Source organism: Anoplopoma fimbria, chromosome 17, assembly GCF_027596085.1.
Source record: "Anoplopoma fimbria isolate UVic2021 breed Golden Eagle Sablefish chromosome 17, Afim_UVic_2022, whole genome shotgun sequence".
Taxonomy (NCBI): domain Eukaryota; kingdom Metazoa; phylum Chordata; class Actinopteri; order Perciformes; family Anoplopomatidae; genus Anoplopoma; species Anoplopoma fimbria.
The window spans coordinates 15,205,103-15,229,316 of NC_072465.1; the positions used below are offsets into that span (position 1 = coordinate 15,205,103).

The following is a 24,214-nucleotide window of genomic DNA, read 5'->3' on the forward strand; positions in this document are numbered from 1 at the left end:
AAAGTGCATTTAGACAATTATCCAGCAATACTATGGTAACAGTGTATAGTAAGACATTTAGCAAAGTGCCTAAACTATGTAACACAACATAGGGAAAGCAAAAAGCCTTATCTGTGTGATTGAAATGTAACCTGTAAATAAAAGTTATCGGACACAATACAGCGTTTTTCGTGAATAAACATGCTTTATTTCATTGTTCAGACATTACACATGAACCTTATCAGAAGCATCTGCTGAACACTGGCAATCCATTTCAGGCAATAATATGGCTAGAGCAATGGAGATAAAATTAAGAAAAAGTAAAAATCCCATGTCTAAAAGTGACCAGATTGTGTAAAAACACAAAAATATCAGCGGAACAAAAAAATGTATCTTGAGTGTGAACATCAGAATACTTCTTATTTGGTTATTAATGCACATTGAAGCTAGTAAATAGAAATAAATCAATGTGAACTATATATCTGTCTTATTTGAATAACTGGTTAGTTTTTGTGTTTTTGTGTTACTTCTCAGTTAAAATTGTATCTTTAAATGGTCTCAGCTGTTCTATCTCTTGTGAATCACTTCTCATGCGCCATTATCTACTGGATTTAAACAATTAATTGATCGTTAAAAAAATAATAAGCAACAATTGTGATGATCAAGTAAGTAAAAACGACCAATGTTATGGTTCAAGCTTCTTAAATGTGAAATTACATGTGTTGCTTTTTCTTATTTGTCTCTAGTTGTAGTGGACTGTTACAAACTGAAACAAACAATTTGAATACATCAATACAGAAAATTATGATGGCTATATTTCATAGTTTTTCATATTTTATAGACAAAACAATACAAATAGTAAATGAATGAAATAATAGGAATGCCCCCTTTTAGTTGATTAATCGACTAATCAGTTGTTTTGGTCTTAGTTGACTAACATTTCTTGAGTTGATTAGCCATTTTTCTATGCCTTTAATGTTAAATGACTAATTTCCAAGAAACTTATGAGCAAATCTCTGGTTAACAAAAGATTCAAAGTGGTGCTTTACTACGGAGAAACTCAGTTTTACAGATCTGTCAATTAAATTGAATCACCTAATCAATCAGTTGACGAAATCGTATGACTGTTAATCGACTAAAAATGTCTTTGGTCGAGGACTGCCCTAGAAAATAATCATAAGTTGTGGTGTGCTGTTGCTAAGGGCAACACAGAGCAGCAACATGACGACTAATATTTGTGAGGTAGACTGCACTATGTTGTGAGTGCAGACAAGTGTCTCTGTGGCGAATGTAAAAGACAACATGAAACCATGAAAGGGACCGGTTGTAAAGATGAGTGGACGGAAAAGGTTTAGGTCGGTCCAGATTCTCATTGTCTCTCAATGCATCTCAAGCGTTGCCATCAAACATTTATTCCCATAATTACCTCACAAAATGTTGAAAGTAGTCAAAAATATGGCCGCTAAACATTCAAACTAAGAAAGGCCATTGACAGAATGAAGCTGCAATAATTGAACATAATTATACTTTGTGCTTTCGTCTATGGACTGATGCTATTGGACAACTCAATGTAGATCAATGGTTGCAATGAGTCTTTGCAACCAAAAAAACTAATCAGAAAAACGACTCTATTGAAGTGATATAAAATCGATTGGTAGTTTTTATGTGTGTGTGTCGGTGTTGGACTGGCTATCTATAATGGTATCTATCAAGTACCTATTGAACAATAATGAATAATGTGCTAAGAATGATCAGGAATAAAAAACAAAGTGTGAAGAAGAACATCTACTGTAAAATAATAAGAAAAAGACTAACAACAATCAAATCGTATTTAAAATCTAGTTTTGTGACATAAAGCTAATTCACAATGATCAATGGCAACAAAACAAGTGTTAAACCTTGACATCAATATAGTGTGAATATAAAATTTCTTATCTCTATATCCCCCTTAAAAAAATACACTTTATACATGAAATCCAACAGACATGGTGAACACATCTCACCGTGTTCAGCACAGGACTCGGGTGCATCCCTTGAACACACAGCTACTGTATTCTTGCTGAACAAATGCAGGTTCTCATCTTTCATCCTAATCATCTATAAAGCAAAACATGAATATACTGATACATAACAGTTGGTTATTCAAATAAAAAGGCTGACGGTTTCTGATTCAAATATTAATCAACAGTAGCATCAAGGTTGGAGAAGAATGCTCACAGTTGGACCGTGTTCAGCGGCAGGTAGAGTGGTGTGATAACATGAAGACGGGTTCAATATGAAATGTGATCCCAGCATTGATCAGATTTTGGGTGGAATTAAAACAGCAAAATGCTACAAGAACCATGCAACAGTTGTTACCATGTCCCAGCATGGTTTGCTCCTTTCTACATGGTGAACAATGCTGAATTTAAATCTGTTTACTGCAAACAGATTTCTGACTCAGAAAAGCGGGTCGGCAGCCCTGAATTAGTAAGATGCTATAAATTACAGCTCGCTGTAACCAACGCGTTGCCTCCTGCCATCCATTACTCATGCAGGCATGCACAGCAAAGAAAAACACTAGCAGAGAATTACAAACAAGACAATCTTTCATGTCAAACGGAGGCCAATGTAAAAAGCTATTTTACACTGAGCATGCAGCTAGGTGGTTTCAGTTCCATCGGTGCGGATATTTCAACAGCATAGAGGCGAACATATGCAATACAGGTGATAAAGACCGAAACGGGGCATTTTTAGCCCAAAGCTACAAATGAAAAGGCACTGTGAAGTCCTGGCTCGGTGCATACGTACAGTGCACCGCATGCAAAGGAGGAGAAACTCCATGACTTTCTAGTTTGTCCATATGGAATGAGTGAACTCAGGGACATAATAAGGGAAGTTAGGGTCCATATATTCATAGACATAGTGAGGCAACTTTAAGGGGAACTTTACCGACAATGCAGAATCCATCAAACTTATTTGTGCTGTGCTTCAAATCTACTATGTCCATTCCCCTTGGTATATCTTCTACAACAAAGTTGGTAGAAATAGACCATAAAACAAAGATGATATTCAACATTTACTTGAATTCACTTGGAGCTAATAACAACTGTTTGCTTCGTGGAATGTCTGCCGTCGACCACCAGGAAGTCTGCTCCTAGCAACCACTCGAAGGAGTTTCTCCCTTATACGTCACTTTCTGAGCTCATTAAAATCACGGAAGAACGATTCTTTGTGTGCAATTTGGCAAATAAATGACCTGAAACCACACCAAGCACAATGCATGGCTGATATCCAGAACTGCAGCATTCAGACAGAAGCTACATTCTTTTCTCTCTGATTTAGTTACTGTGCATCTCCAAGCTTTGAGCCACCGTGAAGTGGCTTAAAACATGAAACCTGTCAAAGTTTGTTTTGTGCGTCCAACCGTCACCTATATTATTTCAATAAAACTAGATCTGTAATCCTTCATTACAAGGTTGTATAATAAAGATGATCAATGCACTAGGTTCAGTTCAGAGCAGGTTGTTGTTGGTTGTCAGTGTTTCTGTAGTACACAAATACTACAGAGATACTACATGCTATGTAATGTGTCAGGTGAATTATAACATGCGCTCACAGGGATCATCTGATGGCTTTTGGAAGGACATCATGGAGAGTCATGGACGAGTGTTTCTCTGCTTTTCATTCACAAGAATCACCGGAGGTGGTCATCTCTGCTAACCTTCTTTAAACTATCTGCAGAAACTATCAGACCATGCTGCAGAGAACAGCAGTTATAAAATGATCTAGGGAAAACACTGACTATGCGTTTGGAATTTTAACAATATGGGGTTAAAGTCCTTTTCTGAAACCTAAAAATGATTCAAACACAAAAACACAGAAGAATGAAGAAGCTGAAGTGCTCTGGCAGCTCTGTATCCTTGGCTTTTTGGTAGCTGTGTAGCTCTGTGTGCGGCATACTTCTATAGTGATGGTTAGTGTTGAATTACCCTCACACCACGTCTCTTCAGTGTCATGCTGGGTGGACCACAGGGTTGAGGATTTACAGGACAAGTCCTGGTTATTGCGTTTTCAGCGTTGTGCCGGGAGAGGGCCCATGGACAGAGAGTCCTCCTCATTGATGGTGTCCAGCTCTTCAGTGTGCACAGCTTGAGTGATGAGCTGAAGCTCCTCAGAGAGCGTCTCGCTGCGATACGCCACGCGGATATCAGGGACGTTGGTACGACGGATGTCATTGCTCACAGGACCCTCCTTAGAATAGTTGGGGCCCAGCCAGTAGCTTTTCGCCTGGAATTAAGGGAAGCGACATAAGACGGAAGCTTAGATACTAGCAAAACACAGAAAGAAATGTAAGATATGACCGATAACTCTTTTGGTCATTCATTTTATATTCAAAATGTCCCCTACTACTAATGGGTCTCAGGGGCGTTGTTATGAATCCCAGGCTACAGACGAAAAGTCAAAAGAGTCTTTCCTAACCACTTACCTTCATGGATGTAAAACGTCATGAGGTCAAAGAAAGATGTGAAGGAGAAGCAGCTTGCTTTGAGGCTTCAGTTTTCATTTTCTTTTGCTATAGTTTAGTTTAATTGTATTGAAATATGTGGGTTTAGTTTTTGTCCTTTCTTTCAGTAAATGTAATAATAAATGCCCTACTAAGCCCAAACCACCTCATCTGCGGTCGTGTTTATAAATAAGGAGGACCAACAATTACAAACATCTCTTATTATAATGTAGTCCAGTAAAACACCACATTTAACAACATTTAAATTGGTGCATTTCCGACAGTGTTACCAAATACATTTAAACAACATAAATGGATGAGTTAATGGCAGAGCTGTTGTATTGAATTGCATTAGATTGTAATGAAGTGAGTGTATGCTACCTGTTTAAATACACAAAATGAGAAGAGTTACAAACTAGTTTACCTTGTGTGAAAACCCACTCATGAGGACACTGTTTCTTGCCAGCTCACACATGTCACAGGAACTTAGTTTCCACACCTGAGCCGCGATGCTGTACTCCTCCATCAGAGGCTCCTGGATCCAGAAAACACACACAGAGCCTCATCACTTCTGACCATTGTTTTGCATTGTCTCCCTTAAATGTAGGTCATGTGTAGAGTCAGACAAACTTCCTTCATACTGACCTTAGTGAAGTGGAACTGAAGAGGATCATCAGTGGACAGAGAGATCATGAGGCCTCTGGACAGGTACTCTGGCAGCGGGTTGCGATGGTAACTGAGAAACAGGCTGTTGTTACTCAGTGGTGACATGGCGATGCCAATTTGAGCCAGGTAGTAAAGATACTGCAGCACCGGGGCCTGATGGATATCAAAAAGAGAGAAAGCATGAGAGACATTTTTTATCTAAATTCTAAGGCCAAACATTACCCAATAGTTTTTATATCTCTTTATGCCTCCTAAATGATATCGCAGTGCATAGAACACAGCCAGCATTTATAAAACAATGTTATTTCAATATGGTAAAACCAAACAATTCCATAGTAGCAATCCAGGATGACCTCTACTGACCTTTCTAAGCAGCAGTCCGTGGGAGATGTTCTCTGACAACATGAAGCCTGACACCAGGTGGTGCATCGGACCCGCCTCACCACAGTGAGGTCGCAGCACAAACATGTGAAAGCCTCTCCGCCTGTGTCAGTCAAATATATTTACAAAAACAACATTAAAACCTCATGTTCTGTTTTGTTAGGGATTATGCATTTAAATGAATGGATGTGCGCTTTTAAAAGGGATTCTTGTGTGTTATAAATGAGTCCATCTGGGCCGTACCTTCGCATGTGGTTGAGCACAGTCATGTTGGCATAAGTGTAGTAGAGGTAGTAGGAGTAAGGAGGGTTGGCTTCTTCTGTCCAGTTTTCTGGCAGTGGACTGTCAAGATTGAAGATGTGGTGCTCCGGTTTAGACTCGTCGTCCACGCTGTCAAAGCCCACCACCTGTGGACACACATGAAACAAACAGGATAGAAACAAACAGGAGAAACATCAGGATAGCTTGGATTTCTTGGGAAGTGATACTCACATGCTCCAGGAAGAGATGCAGCTCAGGATGACTGCGCGGGTCGATCGTGACTTCAAACAGAGGCATGAAGATATTCTCCAACATCTCCTGGAAATTAGCCAGCTGCTTCTTTGTTTTGTAAACATCACTGGAGAGGTAAAGATCAAACAGTGACATAGACATGATTATTGTTTTTTTTGTTTGTTTTTTGAAGACTTATACATTTCAAATAAAGGTTTAATTGAAGAGGCTAGAAGACATAACCGTGTCGACACTAGTTAAGGAGCATCTAGTCTGTCGTACAAGGACGTAACCTCAGAAATTAGACCAATTAATTGCTTTTGGCTCGTGCTCTCCTCTTACCATGTTTTTTACCACCATGTTTTGGTCACCCCTGACAACAGCTTTAAGGTAAAGAAAAGTTGAGGGAGTACTTACAAAAGTCGGGGCACCTGGACAAGCCAGCGCACATTATCTGAGTACACGCGATGTTTGAGGGCCCACTGAGCCAGCTTATCCCATTCGTCCCTGGAGCGTCCGTAGATGGACAGGCGTAGCTCAGAGTTCTGGTACTTACTCTCCTCCAGGTCAAACATTACCTCCTGGACGAAAAGTGACAGGAAATATCAAGGCATCAGTTAGTGTATGTATTGATAAAATGTTTGGATGAAAAAAAATATACTTTATATATGAATTACTTCACACCTTGACTATGTGTGCAAAGTATTTTCCTTCAATGCAGTTGTCAGTCTTGATGAAGATCTCTCTCAGGATGGATTCTCCGATGGGGTTGTATTTGGCGTTGAACTTGTCAAACCGATGGAAGGTATTACGGTCCTGATAAGTGAACAAAAACCTGTCAAACCTCATTTGTTATCTTTAAAAATCTGTATTACACAGTTTCTTTTGTACACAATCTCTCAAAAATATGAAGCACAACTTTAGAAACCGTTTACAGCTGCTCCTATTTCTGCCTTTCTGTCTTTATTATATGGCACAGGACCATGATCACATGATATGGAGCACAAACAGAACAAACAATAATGTCTCACCGCATGCATGTCAAGAGTGTCTACACTCAGGTCAAAGGCCGTCAGGTTCATGCTCTCAAACACCTCCTTGAGGGTCTGGCCGCGGCCACGCTCGATGTGAACGATCTCCTCTGGGTATTTCTTCATGGATCTCTTGATGAACCGCAGCAGGTGCTTCTGATTCATGCAGGATGATGCGTGTATGTGTGTGTCCACCTGTAGTTAGGGCAGAGCAAAATATGAAAGAGGCTGATATGACCTTTGATCTCAGCCTAAGGTTCAGTCCTTGTCCGGTTGAGGTCCCAATTGTTCAAGTTTGAGATGATATCAAGGTAGAAGCGCTAGATTGACTTTGGTTGGCTCTTGCCTTTCGTATGTTGTAGAAGTCTCTATGTGGAACTTTCTTCTGAGCTGCCAGCTCCTTCATCTCATTCAGGAGGATGTGCATCTGGAATTTAGAGCTCAGGTACTGCAGGCGGCGGTAGCAGAAAGACTTCCTGTTAACACCATACAGAGGAAACACAGGGATATTTCTTTTTAAATAAACACATCATTTTAACAATGACATTTGTAGAATGATGGAATCAAAGAAACACTCACACTGGGCCGTTGATAATGAGGGCCATCATGACATTCATGTCTCCAATATACTCCGTCAGGTCAGGATAGGGCAGGTCCAGTTCTGTGCTTCTGAAAAGGAGAACAGTATAAAAGTAATACAAACAGACAACCTCTTCTTCCTAATTAACTTGTTGTCAGGTACAAAAACATACTTGTCCATGTTGGTTTTCTTGGTGTAGACGTGGACGACTCCACCCACCATCTTGCAACCATATCCTGTGTCTGCTGGCAAATTCTTCGGGTCATTGTCATACGGATGTGTCTTTGAGACAGGTGGGTGAACGGGGGCATCTTGTAAAAAAAGGAAATTATATTAATTATGTTATATATCCATGCTACAAAAAAATTGCTTAAAATTATAAACAATGACTTGATAACTGTTCAGATAAAAGACACACAGTGTGGAAATGTTTATTACATAATGGTCCTTAATGACTTCTGTGTTTTCATTTAAGAATCACAACTAAATTAGAATCTGGCAAGCTGATTACAAACAAAAAAAAAAACTGCTGTTGAGGGAGTGTTTATTGTTTCTTAATTGTTTTGCACACTAGTTCAGGGTGCTAAGGGGGAGATTAGCTTTGCAAGTTCTTCAATTTATTTCTTGCATTTCCTAGCTGTCTTAATATCAATACACGTGTACAGTATATATCCATTTATGAGCTGCCTGCAAGGCTTATCTTAAAGACTGGCAAGCTTTTCAATTTGGAACACGCCCATTAGTTTTGGTCCTGGAAAACCTCTTTAGACAAAACGTGTGATGTTACCTTAGCCCTAGCTATATCATGAGACAAGATTGCAGAGAGCTGAAGCACTTTGCTAATGTAGTAAGTAAGTATTGTTTTCATAAAGAGGGAAACTGTGAAAAGTAGAAAAACTAGAGTCCACTGGTAAGATACTCAACTGTTTGGTTCATAGAAGCAAAAGCTAGATTTATAGCTGCAGCTGACCTTCATTATCTAATCATCGATTAATCTGCAGATTATTCTCTGAATGAAATTAATAGATTTGTCAGTAAAATGTCAGGTGCCACTCCTTTGGATCAGATTTTTTATAGAAATACTTATATTGGCTTAGAATGTATAAATTGTACTCCACAAGTCCTCCCTTGAGTAATGAAAGCATTTTGAAAAAATGAGAAACAGCGTGTTTTTTCGTTAGTTTTAATTTTCCACCCCTGATGAAGAGCAGTGCAGTCACTTAAACTTAAACTTAATGTGTTTTACCTCCAATGTTGAAATGAAATCTGCGCCCATTAAGTCCTTCACGTCGTGTAACATTGCCGTAACTTGGCTATGCTGAAACAACTCCCCTGTTTTTAATGACTTTTTTTGTCTGACTAACCATTCAAAAGGCAAAGATATTCAGTTGTCTATCATACAGGACAAAGGAAAGCAGAAAGTCCCAAATCGTTTTTATATTCAATTGTCGATTGACCAATCAAATAATCTTTACAGCTCTAGCTGGATTACACTGCAATTTTCCCTTTTGCCCCGAACGCCTCTTGTTAATAAAAAAGCCCATGACGCCTGCTGAAGCAAACGGTCCTGGTATTCTGGGGTATTATATGATAAGAAACAAGATTTCCCTGCAGAACAGGGCCAGGTATTTCTTTAAATGCATGTAGCCTTTCTGTTGACAGGTATTCCCAGCACAAAACTAGAAGCCAAAGAAACAGGCAGTCAAACCAAAGGTTCTTCGTATGCTGCTGTATAAAAATGCTCTGTCACCTCCTCTTGGCTCTGCCACTACTGCCTCCCTGTACAACGGATACAACAGTCATCTCTGTGAAATTCGTCAAAACACTTTGACTCAGAACAAGCCAAAATAATGTGTTGCCTCCACCATGTGTCTGTGTCCTTTCTGATATACACATTTTTTTCTAACTGTAATAGAATATGTTTGTTGTGTGCATGAAATACCAGCATCTACAGGGGTCTCTGCTATGTCGTCATAGTCTGTGAGATCCAGAGGCTTCATCCCGAGGTCCTGCAGAGCATTAGCTGTGGTCTTACAAAAGGATTGCATGGATCGCTTTATGTACTTCTCCCGTATGAATAATGCCTTCACCACACACTTTGCAGCATCTACCAGGTCAGTGAATGGCACCTGGGAAGATATTAAGACCCAGAAATGAAAATGGGTTTACCTTACAAGAGTTTAAGTTTAATTGCTGATAAAAACAGATAAAAATCACAACAAAAACAAAGCACCTTACCCCGCACTTTTCCTCTCCAGATATTGAAACCCGCTGGTATTCTCTCTCCATTGGCAATGCCCTTTCCTTAAAGCCATCATCAACAGTGTCAAAACTCTTCTCATTCAATAACCTTAAAGGATACAGACAGTAAGAGGGAGAGTTTAAAACAAGAGGAAGGTAGGCAAAAGCCGAACAGATATATAGATTAAAAACATGTGGATATAAGCAAGAGCAGAAAAGTTAATGATGGAGAAGATTATCCAGATGTTATAGAATTGATCAATTTGTAATGGCAGCATCCGCAGATAGTGAAGCTTATTTTGAAACAATGGGTATGGAAAGTATTCAGACCCCTTTCACATTAATCAACACACAACACTCCATAAACTAAGTTATTTTTTTTACACCCCAAAAAATGAAATTTCCTCATTTACATACAAGTTCAGACCTTTATTCTATATTTTATAGAACATTATTAGTTGTGATTGATATGGCTTTGCACACAATAAGGTTGACAGTTTATATTCTTTATAGTTCAGACATGGGACTGGATGCAGAGTCTGTCCACAGGAGGTTTCAGTGGTTCAGTTCTTGGGGTCTTGATGATGGACACATTGCGTTCCTGCAAACTTTGCATGCTTTAGAATAAAGTGTATACCCTTTACTATATGCATGTTTAAAACACAGTTCTACAGTTGAAGTCTTTTGAATTCGCAACATTAGTTCTCTAATCAAGTTCTTGAGCCAGAAATTTGTTAAAGAGAGCACATTTAAACACAATGTTAAATCTCATTACAGGTCTGACAACATATGTGCTGCGGTATTTCAGTGTGTTAATCTTAATAAATTTGCAAAAATCTACCATGCGGTACTGATGTTCAAAAACCAAGTAAAAAAAGAAAATAATTTTAAATGAAGTACAAAGAAAGGGAATAAATATGAATACTTTTCACAGATAGGGTAACAGCTAGTGAGATGTCAATGTATCTATATTATATTCTTCAATAATTTACTTACAGAGCTGCCAAGTGACCGAAATGTAAGTTTTCTCAGGGTTTAGAGGATATTTAAATATCAAGAAAAACAGGGGAAGTCAAATCAAAATAAATAGAAAATTCATATACAGATTTTAAACTTTTAAACTTGAGAAAGCTAAAGAACAAGGTACTGATTCATACAGCTATCTATCTAGTCACCAGCAGGGGGCCAATGTCATACATCCCAATATGCTGATAATCTGTCAGAGGTTCTGGAGAAAAGTACTTTCAACCAACAATTCCAAAAATACTTTTAGACTAGACATTGATACATTTATAGTAACTACAAATCATAAAATATTCAGGCAAGTTGCTGCCATGTACATTTCTAACGATATAAGCCAAATAGAGATTAACTAAAAGAAAATAGACAACCAATGCAATATCACTAAACAAATCATACATACTGAAGCAGATCTCACTCACTCTAGGTCTGCAGCACTGTCGATTTTCATGAAGTCCTGTTTGGCGCGGAGCAAAATCTCTGGCTCAAGCCTTTGGGTGATATGCAGCGGCGCAGGATAGTGTGGGAAAGGCAGGGGCAGATGGGCATCAGAGGTAGTGAGAAGAAATGAGGCACACAGAGGCAGAGAGAGCAGATAAATGCATATATGCACACACACACACACACACACACACACACACACACACACACACACACACACACACACACACACACACACACACACACACACACACACACACACACATATATACATAAACATACAAAGCATAAGGTATTAAGTAATCAAGGAGATTGGCACCAACAGAAAAATATCATAAGTTAGGAGTAGTACACCCTAATTGGCAAACAGGGGTCATTGCATGATGACCTGTCAGATAACCACCAACACGATCGGCTTATTGGTGCAGATAGCTTCAAGCTGGCAACTGACACAGAACCCAACTCCTCATAAAAGTTTTGCATAGAAGAAGAATTGAAGACCAGAACAGGTGCAATGTGCTGGCTAGATCTGTTAGCCGATTGCTGAGGTTAGTTAGCCCACAAACTGGCATGTTGGAAGCTGATAAGCATGTGTGCATGGGTGAAAGCAAGAACTGTGTGTAAAAGGTAGGGCAGGGGGAGAGCTCTGTCTGTCAGAGATTATGTTAAGAGTTTATTTAACTGGCTTTGTGTGCAGTGTGTTTGCATTTCCTCACTTGATGTCCTGGCTGATTTGCCTCTCTAGGCGGTGCCGTCGCTCTTCCAGCTGTTCAATGGGGCTGTCCTCCGGGAACTCATACGGTGCACTTCGCATCTCACTCTCTGTCATGCTGCGTGTGAACAGCTCCTTTGTGCAAACATATGTTATATGGTGTCATAAAACAGGAAAACAGGTCAACTTCCATGTACCTGTGGATATATGGACCCATCTGGGGTTCACACATATAACCCCCCTGCTATATTTACCTTCAAATAAAGCCAGAAAAAAACCAAGACAGATATAGATCTGGGCTTGTTCAAAATCAGAAAACTTTGATTAACTTGAAACATTTGTAATGTTTTTTGTAAACTTTTTTTTCTCATTATTATTTAGGATTCAAAGTCAACATGTATTTTCATAACTTGCAAATTCCACATTCAAACAAAAAACAATAACGGCTAATTTAAATATCTGAATGGCTGGAAAGCTGGTACATGGATGCTAATCAATAGTGCTGCTAGTTAAGATTATGTAGTTTAGCTTTACCTAAAAACACTAATGTAACCAATGTGTCTTTGAATCATTACCTCAGCAATCTCTTTGTATTTTTCCTCCATGGATGTTCGCAGGTCGATTGGGTAGTGTGTGATAGAAACAGGTGTCCCTGGAAGTGATCTCTGGGGCTTGATTGGCTTGGGCCCGGATGCACCACACAGGTCTGTAAGCAGACAGACACAGAGTTACTGTATGTGATAGTAAAACATGTCACAATGAGTCACAATGTTTCAAAATAAGAACTTATTAATGAGTCTTTACTGCAAACTGCAACATCATCAACATTCAAACATAAAACAGCCATAAACTGGCAAAAGGCTGAAGAGCCAGAAAGCAGAACAGTTAGACATTTACATGTCTGTATTTAAAAAAAGAAGAGATCTGCCTCATAGTCATTTAAATTATTGTAATTCTATTTTCTGCATCTGGAGGCACACAATGCAATTTAAAAAATCCATCTTGAACTCATCCATTTAGTGTTGCGTGGGAAAGATCATATTTAACAACGTTATCTTTTTTCTGCTAAGTAACATGGTGACTTGCTGAGGTAAGTCAGAGTCAGTTAATTCAGAGTGCCTTCAGTTGACTAATGTATACTTTCTACCTGTATGAAGAATATTGTCTATTTTACCCTGTACATACAGGCTTTCAAAAAACTATGCGTTATGTGTGCTTATGCAAAGGATTAATTGTTGGATTGACAAGGCCTGTACTTTACCATGTAAATGTGTACTACTGAAAAACATAAATACAAACAACCGCTCTTATCACTTCATTTTATGTAGAAACTTCAATCAGTTTCCACCAGTCTTCCACCAGTTACTACAGAAGTTGCTGTAACACATAACTGATCTCACAAGACACAACTAATTACAGCAATAGTTTTCAAGATTGGGCAATCTTTGGCCAAGAGAACTTCCTTTGTTTCCTTTTTCAGCTACATGGACACATTAGTCCATTTGTATCTACACTGAAGGCATCAAAACACAAAGACAGTTGCGAACAGTTAAAAGAATGCAACGGCTTTGTTTGCAGGAAAATCCTTGTGCCATGTCCAAGAACAGAAGCCAGCTTCAGGAAAGACTGCTGTACCAATAGATACTGTGTCACCTCAATAACACACACACACACACACACACACACACACACACACACACACACACACACACACACACACACACACACACACACACACACACACACACACACACACACACACACACACACACACACACACACACACACACACACACAGGCATGCACACATACTTGTAAGAATTGCCTTATACACTGACACATGCATACAAACACCTGTGAATGACACAGAGGGGCCTTCCCTACTCTAGACCTGTTGGAAACAGATGACACCAGCTCCACTCCAGAGTAAATCAATGGCAAGACAGGAAAACCACCAAAAGACAAAATACCTTTGTCTCCGAAAACTTTGGGACAATGTGGAACATCAAATCTACTGATATCAGTGTACTTTCTAAAAAGAAAAGCCATGAATTTCACTTTGAGAGAACCTTAATTTAAAGACAACCATAGTTATGTGCACACACAGTAACTCACTGACTCATAATGAGTCTGTGTGGTGCGTTCACTCTCCTCTATAATTGGGGCCATTATTGGTATTGTGTCTGGCCTCTGACAATTAGCCGATGCCATCTGCTGTCTGCCTCCAAGGCCGTGAAGTCAGGAATGGACGGAGCGGTTAACTCTCCACAGTATATTTTAGGAGCATCACATAGTAAAACATTTAAATGTGGCACATAGACGTTTTAAGTATACAGACAAACACACAAACAGCGTCATCCCCAGTATAGTCTCCATGTAATCCCCCGGCCTATCCACCACAAATGACCACAGCACCCCCAACTCTATTTATCTCAGTGACATCAGGGTAGTATAGGTCGTAGGTCTAAGGATAGAGCATGTCGTATGCTGAACATGTTCTAAAGCCCCTTGGGACAAATTATCGTGATTGAAGGGGATTTGTGAAATTGGGCTATTGGGAGCACAAACAACTCTAAACACATCCATATGAGTAAACACAAAAACAGACAAAATCAATAATAAAAGGAAAGCAGAACATTGAAACTCTTTCAATCACTAATTCTCTGTGTGAGTTTTGGCTCACATCTGCTCTGCACTGTGAAGAAGAACATAAAAACAACAACAGAGGCACAATTATGATATGAAACTTCAAGACATGCTGATCAGTCATAAAGGCCTGTAGGATTCATTCAGTAAATAGTTAATAAAGATTAAAAAAAAGTCCAAATAGTAACTAGACAGGCATTTTGTGATATAAAACGGTCATTAAAGATAAATGTCTGTTTTAGGCCATGGTGAAGTCCAACAACATTTAGCAGGTTGACTGTGTGACTTGTCATTTAGACAAATTCAAACTGTGCATCTCACTTAGGAGAGTGTTGATCAACACTGGAAAAAAACACCCTCATTTCCTTTTTTTTGGTAGTACCTCTTTGAAGCCTTCACAAAAGCAGAGTTTTGGTTTTTTTCAAACCACTGTGCGGATCCATGTTGCATGCAAATGCATTTTGGCACACCGGCTGGCCAACAAACCCAGGCTCTAGCCTGACCTCAAACACGCTGTTTACTTTGTGAGTTTGTCTCTTCTTTTTCCAATGAAATGCTTTATCCAATCTATCTTCCTGTAGTCATTGTAAGATAACTTCTTAGACCAGTGAGTAATATTGACAAAGCTCTCCATCTCAGCTCTCTCTCTTATACCCTGGGACCTGAGTCTGCACACCGCCCACATGCGCTACCCACTTGTTCTTTTGAACCCTACCAGAGAGACAGTCATCTCAAATCTGTGGAGCTGCCTCTGCTCTATAAGGATCAATACAATCTTTCCAGCATGTCTCATCCTCCGAATCATGCAGGCCTAAGGAGCAGCAGACTAGTTTTGACAGTAGTCAAACAAAACATTGTACAGTTATGTCCTTCAAAATATTCCTTGACCAGATCGATCTGACTATAAAGCAGGGGATCTATATGTAAGGGATATAAGGGATCTGTATGTCCTTCGCATATCTGGAGAAGCGTCCATGCAGTTAAATTCACACTTGGCGGGTGAATTGCTGGGGACCCAAAGACGTGCAGTGCCGAAATTGGTTCAATTTGGACATGCAACAATATTAATAAACTTTGAATGAACAAGCGATAGCGGGCCTGCGCTCCAAATGTCCACGCCCCAAACGGGTACTGTACTAGCCTATACCAATTTGACAACTTGTAGTTTTTGTAATATGATGTAAGCGGATTTTGACAATAAAAGTACTTTGTATGCAACAAATAAAAGTCCCATAAGCCCCACATTGGTATCAAGGCTTCCCATCATGATAAACATTATATCAGAGAAAATGAAGTGTTTAGCAGGTGTGCTTTTATCCAGAAGGGAAGGTGATTATAGCTGCAGGGAGAAATTAAACAATGCCTCTTCTTTCTGGTTAAACCATAAATAAATAAGACACACCCCGCCACCAGTGGCTAAGTTGTCAAAAATAATCATGATACTCATCCTCAATGCTTCGATTGAGGTATGGCGATTACAGCGAGAAAAATGGCAATACTGTTAATATCATTATCTCAAGTATCACAACTATATATCATGACATGGCAAGTGCCTTCAAAATCACAAAAAATATAATCTAGCCAATCTTTAAATGACATGACACCAGACTTCATACGTGTCAAAAGTTAAAAGAAAAAAATCATACTTATTATAACAGTTTGCTCTATATCGTTAGCTTTGAAAATAGAAAGTTGTATAACATTAACCTAAATATTGTGTCATTACAATATAATTCTGCGGAAAATCAATAAACAAATAATATTGAAATATTGCCCAGCCCTTCTTTTTAATTACAGCTGACCATATGTTTGTACTGTATTATTCACCCATGTAAACTCAAACACAATCAGCTAGTGTGTACCATTATTAAACCATTGAGATGAATCATCTAAATAAAAAGCTGTCTACTTATATTTGTAGTCATATTAAATAATAATGAAAACACGAGGGAGCCTTTTGTCTGTTACAATGGTAAAAGTTATGTACAACCAGGAATGTCACGCAGCAGCAATGTATGATGGACATCTTAGAATAAGAGAATCTGTTGATTGCATAAAAAAATATGCCATAGTGTCCCATATTAATGTGTTTCAGTTTACTTTTTGGTCTACTGCAATTGTGGCTCCAATGTTTAGAAATAGCTTTCCCTTTATTCCCTGAGAGGAAGAGTGATGATGACACCACTTCAGATGTTTCTTAGCAACCACAGATGAGAATAAACCTTTACTTTGGGTCTTGTTTTTTTTCTAAATATATTATCAGTAGTAGGGATCAGTACATGGGAACCAACATTGCTGATGAAAACTACTGCCTACAAATTCACTTTATAAAAAGTTGGGGAAAAATGTCACTTAATGAAGGACTGCTGGAAAGACAAAAATACATTTTAATGCATTCAGGAAAACCAAGATTATTCTCAGTGCAGTGGTGAGAGACATCTACCTTTACTGCTAGTCTGCAGCTCTCTATAACATTACCAGCCTTTAAAGGCGACACAGATCTGACTCGTCATTGCCACATACATCAACACACAAAAACAGACGTCAGCTGTTCTCCCTAAACACTGGCCTTATAAACAACAGGAAGGTCAACAAACATGTTTTTTAAAACGGAAACCCCAGCAGCTTACAGTATCTGTCTGTTCACATAAACTGCCTGAGGAGTACAGTGTTGATGAAGATGCAGCTCTGAATAAGATACTTCATTTTCTTCCAGCATCATTGGCACCTTGTCAGCAACTCAAACTGCTGCAATGGCCTGATTTATTGCACACTCTTATAGTGTCATATGCTGTATATGTTTTGTTGTTGTCTGCACACTCACGAGGATTTCAGTGACTAATCCACTGGGCACTATTACTGCATCATACAGGACTGTAGCAAACACCAGCAGGGACTAGATGCCCCAAATGTTCACTCACTGCAACAGCCACACTGCAATAAACTATGGCACACATCAAGCTTCCCGAGTATCAGCATCAAAGCAACCGACCAACCTAACAGATGCATGACGTATTTCTCTCTCTCTCTCTTTCTTTCTTGAAGACAACCCCCCCCCCTTATTTCTATATTTCCTCCCACAGCTTTCTACATGTTGTCAGCTTATTCCAGTACACGGTAACTGTTTTTAGTGCCATGCTTCACTCAGAACTGCAGTAACTTCTAGCATGACAGCATTTACATTAACATGCTTTACACTATAGCATACTTTTCATCATTTTGCACATAGGTTACAGTACCTCTATCTCCCTGTCTTTTTCCTGTTCTCACAGTCTCGGTTACGGTCGCAGTGGCCTTGTCTGAGCTCTTGCGGGATGCTGGGACATGTAACTAGGCCTGGGACGACCGATGCACCCTCCCCCGCTGGCACAGAGGAGCAGGGAGAATGACAGCAAAGACAGAGAAGAGAGAGAAAGGATAAGCTCCCCCCGAAACACAAGCTGCTCTAACACCAGGATCATACAATCCCCAGTCTTTTTCTCTTTGCTTCTCCTGTTTTAACAGTCGCCACCTTCAGTGTGCTGGTGAAGCAGTTTTTTTTCCCCTCTTTCCTCTGATTCTCACTCTCTGCCTCTGCCTCTCAGCTGCTTCCTGGATTACACCGGTTTTCAGCGCTTTGACTGCACAGCCTTCAAGCTTAAGTACTGAGTTGGAACATACCACGTGGCAGAAAAGGGGAGGGACTGGGGTGAACCACTCTAGGTTCTATTGTGCTGTAAAATGGAGGAGGCCCTGCATCCCTGGACACTCCCACCTCTTCCCTACCTCCCACTTCTTATTCATGATGCACCACTACAATCGTCTGAGTGCAAACCTTAAAAAACTATTATTAAATGTTCATAAAAAGGCATGTTTTGTTACACATTGATGCAAATATTCCTTCTTAGTATGTGTAATAAAATCAGTTAATTTGCTTTCTAACAGTTTATTTGCCTCGTATGTATTTACCAACACTGTAGAACTGTTATATAATCTTTGGCTTGGTGTTTTTCTTGATAAGTAACTCTTACTTATTAATTGTGTCTGTTCTAATTGGCTAATTGCTGTGACTTAATATTATTCTGCCATTATGAGTAGCTATTTTGTATCTGCTTGTTGTTGTTGAGTCTGTGTTTTTTCAACCATGTAGCAAAATAAACAGAACTTGCCTGGTACCCTCATTATGATTTAAATAATTTGTATGTGATTATTAGATGTTTAAATTCAAAGTCTTCAATGTGATTACTTGTGTTTGTGAGTTCAATAATAGTATGACTGAGTATAGGCATGTGAATTTATGATTGTGTGTAAATGCAAGTGAGCTCATTAACATGCTGCAGGCCATGTTACATTCTGCATCAATCACATGACACCACCGGAGGCTGCTTCCTTCCTCTCTCACATGACTGCTGTCTGTGCGGCACAAGGAAGGCCTGTCTGCTGTATTTCACAGGGTATAAGAAATCTTCAAAGCTTCTTTTTATATTTCACTTTTTTGTGAATTTTCAAAGAAAAAACAGAGCAAAGATCATCAAGTATTTCTTAAGATGAAGGTCAAACAAATATAAGCACATAAACACACACATAAACATCTGCATGAAAGACACACAAAAAGCAGACACAAACAACACTAGGGACGGAATTCTGAGCACATCCTAAATGTATGCAATAATGTCACAATAATGTCACATAGAAAAGATCCAGCTGGAAAGAAAATCAAGCCAATAATACAGAGTACACGAGACTTGGAGAAAACTACAATGACAATGTTGTTCTACTTGTCTGACTCATAAGCAAGAGTTTGTTTTTTTCATCTTTCATTCGTTCTTTATTCATAACAGTGTCGTAAATCTGCTCGCCTCCTCTTTCCAAAGTTGCATGTTTGCACGAAACATTTTATATGAATTTTAACAGAAGAAGAAACCTCCACATCCTAGAAATATCCTAGATACTAACCACAATCAACACCTACCCTTCACCCACTGTTTTTGATTTTTTTTTTTTTTTTTAACAATATACACAATGGCCTGTTACATGACAGACCTAAATGTGGCTTTATGTGATCATTCCACATTCTTTCTTCAGTGTTAAAAAAACTTAAATGCCCCCCAATGATACCTCGTCAAGCTGTCAGTGCTACCACGGAGCCCACTCTGTCACTAACTAGCCCTCCTTACTAAATATTATCTTATTTGGCTTGAAAAGTGAAAGTGGCTAGTAGCCCCGGCCGTGTCAGCTTTACAGCACCCCTTTCCTTGGCTATGTTAGCCCCCTGTTAGCGGTGGGCCTGGGTATTTAATACAGCGAGTAAAGATGTAATCAAAATTTTACAAAGCCAAAAATATAGCTTCTGAAGCATATTTGCCACCTTTGCATTCATCTAAAATTTTAAAATACAAGTGACTGTACCTATGCAGATTTACATTTGATACATCTTAGAGATGAAATACAAAAGATTAACTTCATTTGTTAAGATAGTCTGTCCAAATGATCGTACATAATTCATTAAAAAAACCATAAATCATGATAGATAAATAAATAAGAATTTTGTAAGCCTAGAGGTACATTGCTCATGATTTGGATAAAGCAAGGAAATGTGTCCTCAGTCTCCTAAATCCATGAATACCTGTGGTGGTGGTGGTGGTGGTGGTGGTGTGGTGGTGGTGGTGGTGGTGGTTTACGTTTTTGAGAGTGCAAAGCTTAAATATAGTTGTGAGATCCTGGCTAACTAGCTAACCTAGAACACTTATGTACTCATAAAGAAGAGAATGCATCCTGATTTTTGCTTTTTTTTCAAACAGCCAGTAAATCAACAGAGTCTGTTGTTGCAACCCAAAGCCAGTGTTGTGAACAAAACAGGCAATCGTGAGTTACTGAATACACATAATTATCATGATTTGTGTTTGTCTTTGTAGAAGTATAACCATAAACTTCACATTCATTAAAACACATTACATTATATGCTAAAGTGCTTGTGGGGATTTTGTCTTGTACAGCTTGAGGCAATTATTTTATTTTAGACGTTCTGTTCTGAGCAGATTACAGATTGAAACGTCATCCCTTGTTTAGGCCAAATTATGATGATGAGGATGTGTGTGTGTATGTGTGTATGTGTTTTGCCTATGATAACATTGCTTGCTTACAGCAATAAAGTCAGAGCAAGCTGAGAAGCTAACTGACAGAAAGCTAGACAATGTACATGTCCACTTTCTTTCTTAAAACCACATTTCTTGAAAACAGCCTGTGGTCTGGTGTCAATTTTAGCTCCAGCTTGAGCGTTACTGCTATTATCTCTGTTGTTTCCACACATCTTGTTCCCAAGACACTAATCAAAAGACCACAGGGGAGTAGCTGCGCACCAGTTTTGACTCCCTTTCTCCCAGAGGAGAGAAGAGCTGGCATTATTGTTGAGGCCCTTGTCAAGCAAACCTAATGTCTAACCCTGCACAGAAGGTCCCATGTGATTAAAACAGGACAAACATTCAAACAAAATACCCGTTAGGCCTGTTAGCATTCACACTGATGCTGTGTATCTCTCTTTCTAAGTCCATCAGGAAAGTTCTCAAAACAATAAATCCTCCCTGCAACCAATCACACGGCAAATACTCAAAAACACTGACCATATACTCCCATATACACATGCATACATGTACATGTAAACGGCCACTGCATACACACTAACAGTCACACACTTTAAAAAGAAACAGATGCACACATTCACATTCTCCCTCCAAGCCACTGTGATTATCCGGAGCCCTGGCCAGTCACCAAACCTCTTGCCACTTCTCTCAGTGCGACTCTCTCACCGTATCTGAATATAGCAAAGAGGACCACTGTGTCATTTGACACTGTCAACATGTAGCTCACTCTACTTAGCATTGCTCGAACATTTAGAGGTTAATGTCCCATTCCTGTGACCAAAGGTGAGTCTGGGATCAAAGCCAAAGGTAGTTAAAAGAGTGTTGCTTCACAGAGATGGATAAGCGAGGAGGCTTCTGATAACACATGACCTGTTTCTAGTCATTTAAAGATACAGACTCATTACTGATATCTTCACTGTGGGATACCATGAGACTCACCTTACCCGTTTGATTTATATTCTTGTTTGTTGCGATAACAAAATGTTATAAATGCTAAATGGTCTACAGAAAGTCTGTATCAATTAATTGATTAATCGTTTTGGGTATGCAAAGTCAAATACAAGTTGACATCTTGAAATGTCTTGTGTTGTCTGTGTTTAAGAACCAAAAATATTACATTTATATTGATATACAACAGAGAAAAGCCTCATAACTGAGAAGCTGGAACCAGAGGCTGAATGAAAAATGACTGAAAGAATCATCAAAATAATTGATGATCTATTTTCAGTCGATCGACTAATCAATTCAGCTGTTGACATAAGCTTTATAAGGAAAACCTCATTTAAGTTGTCTGATATGCACAGAAATGCATGAATGCAAATGAATGACAATGATAGAAATAATTTGCTACTTGATATCGCTTGTTATCAAACAATAAAGAACCGTTTAATAATTTTGATAATTTCAGGGTTGACAAAAACAGCCTGACTGACTTAGAGCTCAGGGATGATAAGTAAACTGTGATGAGCGTGTTTTTAAAACAACTGAATGATTGTTTGCTTCTCTTCACAATGCATTAGTGAAGATCATTAAGTGACCAGGGGAGAGGTGGGCGTGCGATTCACTGACTCACTGAGGTCACAGGACAATAAAGAGCCGGTCAGGGACCAAACATCGGCTGACGCTGGTTCATCTGTGATCAGTGAGGTGGTTTAAATGAAAATGGATCTTCATTAGCAGCCATGCTGAGAGCAGAGACAGACCAAAGCAGCATGCTTAATTGTGCTTGAGCAATGAAATACAAACCATCATAACCATGTGCATAAACACTGTCTGTCTGTCAGCCTGCAAATCAACACAGTGAATCATAGCGTGTCCAATGGCAGGATGAGTCTCGCTGCTATGAGCATGTGTGTGTGTGTGTGTGTGTGTGTGTGTGTGTGTGTGTGTGTGTGTGTGTGTGTGTGTGTGTGTGTGTGTGTGTGTGTGTGTGTGTGTGTGTGTGTGTGTGTGTTGTATGTTGTAGTGACGACTGAAATGACAGATCTTGTGGCTCTGCTGGTTATCTACTTAACCCAGCGACAACAGGCCCACCTGTTGGTGACACAGCTTTCGAGGCCTTGGTTCCTGGTCCTCTAAAATCCTTTTTCCAGAACTGAAACACTTCCTCTGTTCCATGGGAAGCAACCAAGCTAATAATAGCAGAAGAAAGCTGTGGAATGTTCCACCCAAACACAGAGCAAACTGGTCCTCACTCATGTCTGACTGCAAAGTAGCCAAAGACCCGAGACACTGACAACCAGCCACTTGTTTAAAAATGATGGTCTGACTTTACAAAGCACTTTTGTTTCAGAGACTCCCTCTAACGGTGAAATGGTAAAGTGCAGAAGAGTACTTATTAAATGTGCTATTAAAAGAAGTTCACAGAAAATGTTTTCTCAACATTTTCACATTTTACCAAACAAAAATACCTCATATAAAAAACATGCCTTACTGGGTTTGCACATAATTGAACTGTTTTGTGATACAAAAGTTATAATCCATGTCTTTTAGTTAATCTTGGACCCAGCTGTGTATCCACTGGTTCCCTCAAAGCTCTAAAGTTTACAGTTTCACCATATTAAATATACATAAAATTGTGCAGTGACACTGAGGTTCTGCTTTGTGTTTCAGAAGTAAAGAAAGAAATCCCAGTGACACATTTCAGCAGTAGTAGGTAACAGCTACAATATGCTTTAGCGCCCACACTATCAAATGTGAGGTTATGGGGCGTAGGGAAGGGTCCGCTGGTTTCACAACTTTCAGGATGTGCAGGTTAAAGTCTATAAGGCAACAACGTAAAGATGTGCTAATGATTCAGTAAGGAAAGCCTCCAAGCGGTATCGGAACAGAGCACCCATGACTAGGCAAGTCCTAAAAAAAAAATTGAGAATGCACATTAATTAAAGAGAGAAGCCCACAGAGACATGCCACGACAGGAACAGGATTTCTGATAATCAACCAGAACAGGGGGCTATACCACCAGACAGCCTACAGATGAAAAGTACAGAGGGAAGTGTCAAGTTAGAGGCCAGTAAGATAGTGAAGATCAAAGTAAGAGCCTCTGTATGAGATCAGATCACAACAGAAAGCGCAGCAGTGACTCATGCCAGAGAGAGGAATTCCCTTCACCTCTCTGGCAGATTTTAATAGCCTCTATACCTCACGTCATATAGATTTGGCTGCAAAGCCAGGACATTACAGATTCTGCTTCATGTGATGCAATGAAGGTCCAGTGGGAGAGAGCAGCCTGCAGGCAGAGATAGATTCCTGCAGATGAGAAAACTGACTGAGTAATCAATGTTTCCACCAGCAAATCAACACCAACACTTACATTAAAGAACTGTTTCAGATGTGCAGGAGTGAAGGAGATTAAAATTGATTAGAAACAAAACCTAAATCTCCTTCTTGAAAGGAAAGACGCTGTGGGGCGGAGCTATT

At 39.3% G+C, this 24,214-nt stretch overlaps 1 protein-coding gene across 5 annotated transcripts in view; it reads right to left on the minus strand.

Moving 5' to 3' along the window:
- Positions 1-158: 158 nt before the first annotated feature.
- Positions 159-24,214, minus strand: part of ampd2a (adenosine monophosphate deaminase 2a) — a 29,595-nt gene continuing 5,539 nt past the window's right edge. For 3 of the 5 annotated variants that reach the window (XM_054617931.1, XM_054617932.1, XM_054617929.1), the window contains 17 exons: positions 12,605-12,735; positions 12,034-12,164; positions 11,299-11,367; positions 9,854-9,965; positions 9,558-9,744; positions 7,788-7,926; positions 7,615-7,704; positions 7,382-7,511; positions 7,036-7,230; positions 6,689-6,820; positions 6,422-6,585; positions 6,005-6,131; positions 5,756-5,919; positions 5,495-5,615; positions 5,111-5,284; positions 4,890-5,000; positions 159-4,248 (listed from right to left, as the gene is read on the minus strand). In XM_054617931.1, the coding sequence (XP_054473906.1) occupies positions 4,033-4,248; positions 4,890-5,000; positions 5,111-5,284; positions 5,495-5,615; positions 5,756-5,919; positions 6,005-6,131; positions 6,422-6,585; positions 6,689-6,820; positions 7,036-7,230; positions 7,382-7,511; positions 7,615-7,704; positions 7,788-7,926; positions 9,558-9,744; positions 9,854-9,965; positions 11,299-11,367; positions 12,034-12,164; positions 12,605-12,735 (2,393 nt within the window). In that variant the 3' untranslated portion in view covers positions 159-4,032. Of the gene's footprint in view, positions 4,249-4,889; positions 5,001-5,110; positions 5,285-5,494; positions 5,616-5,755; positions 5,920-6,004; positions 6,132-6,421; positions 6,586-6,688; positions 6,821-7,035; positions 7,231-7,381; positions 7,512-7,614; positions 7,705-7,787; positions 7,927-9,557; positions 9,745-9,853; positions 9,966-11,298; positions 11,368-12,033; positions 12,165-12,604; positions 12,736-17,914; positions 17,942-24,214 lie in introns of those variants that run through there. The other 2 variants (XM_054617933.1, XM_054617930.1) reach the window with 2 other exon arrangements.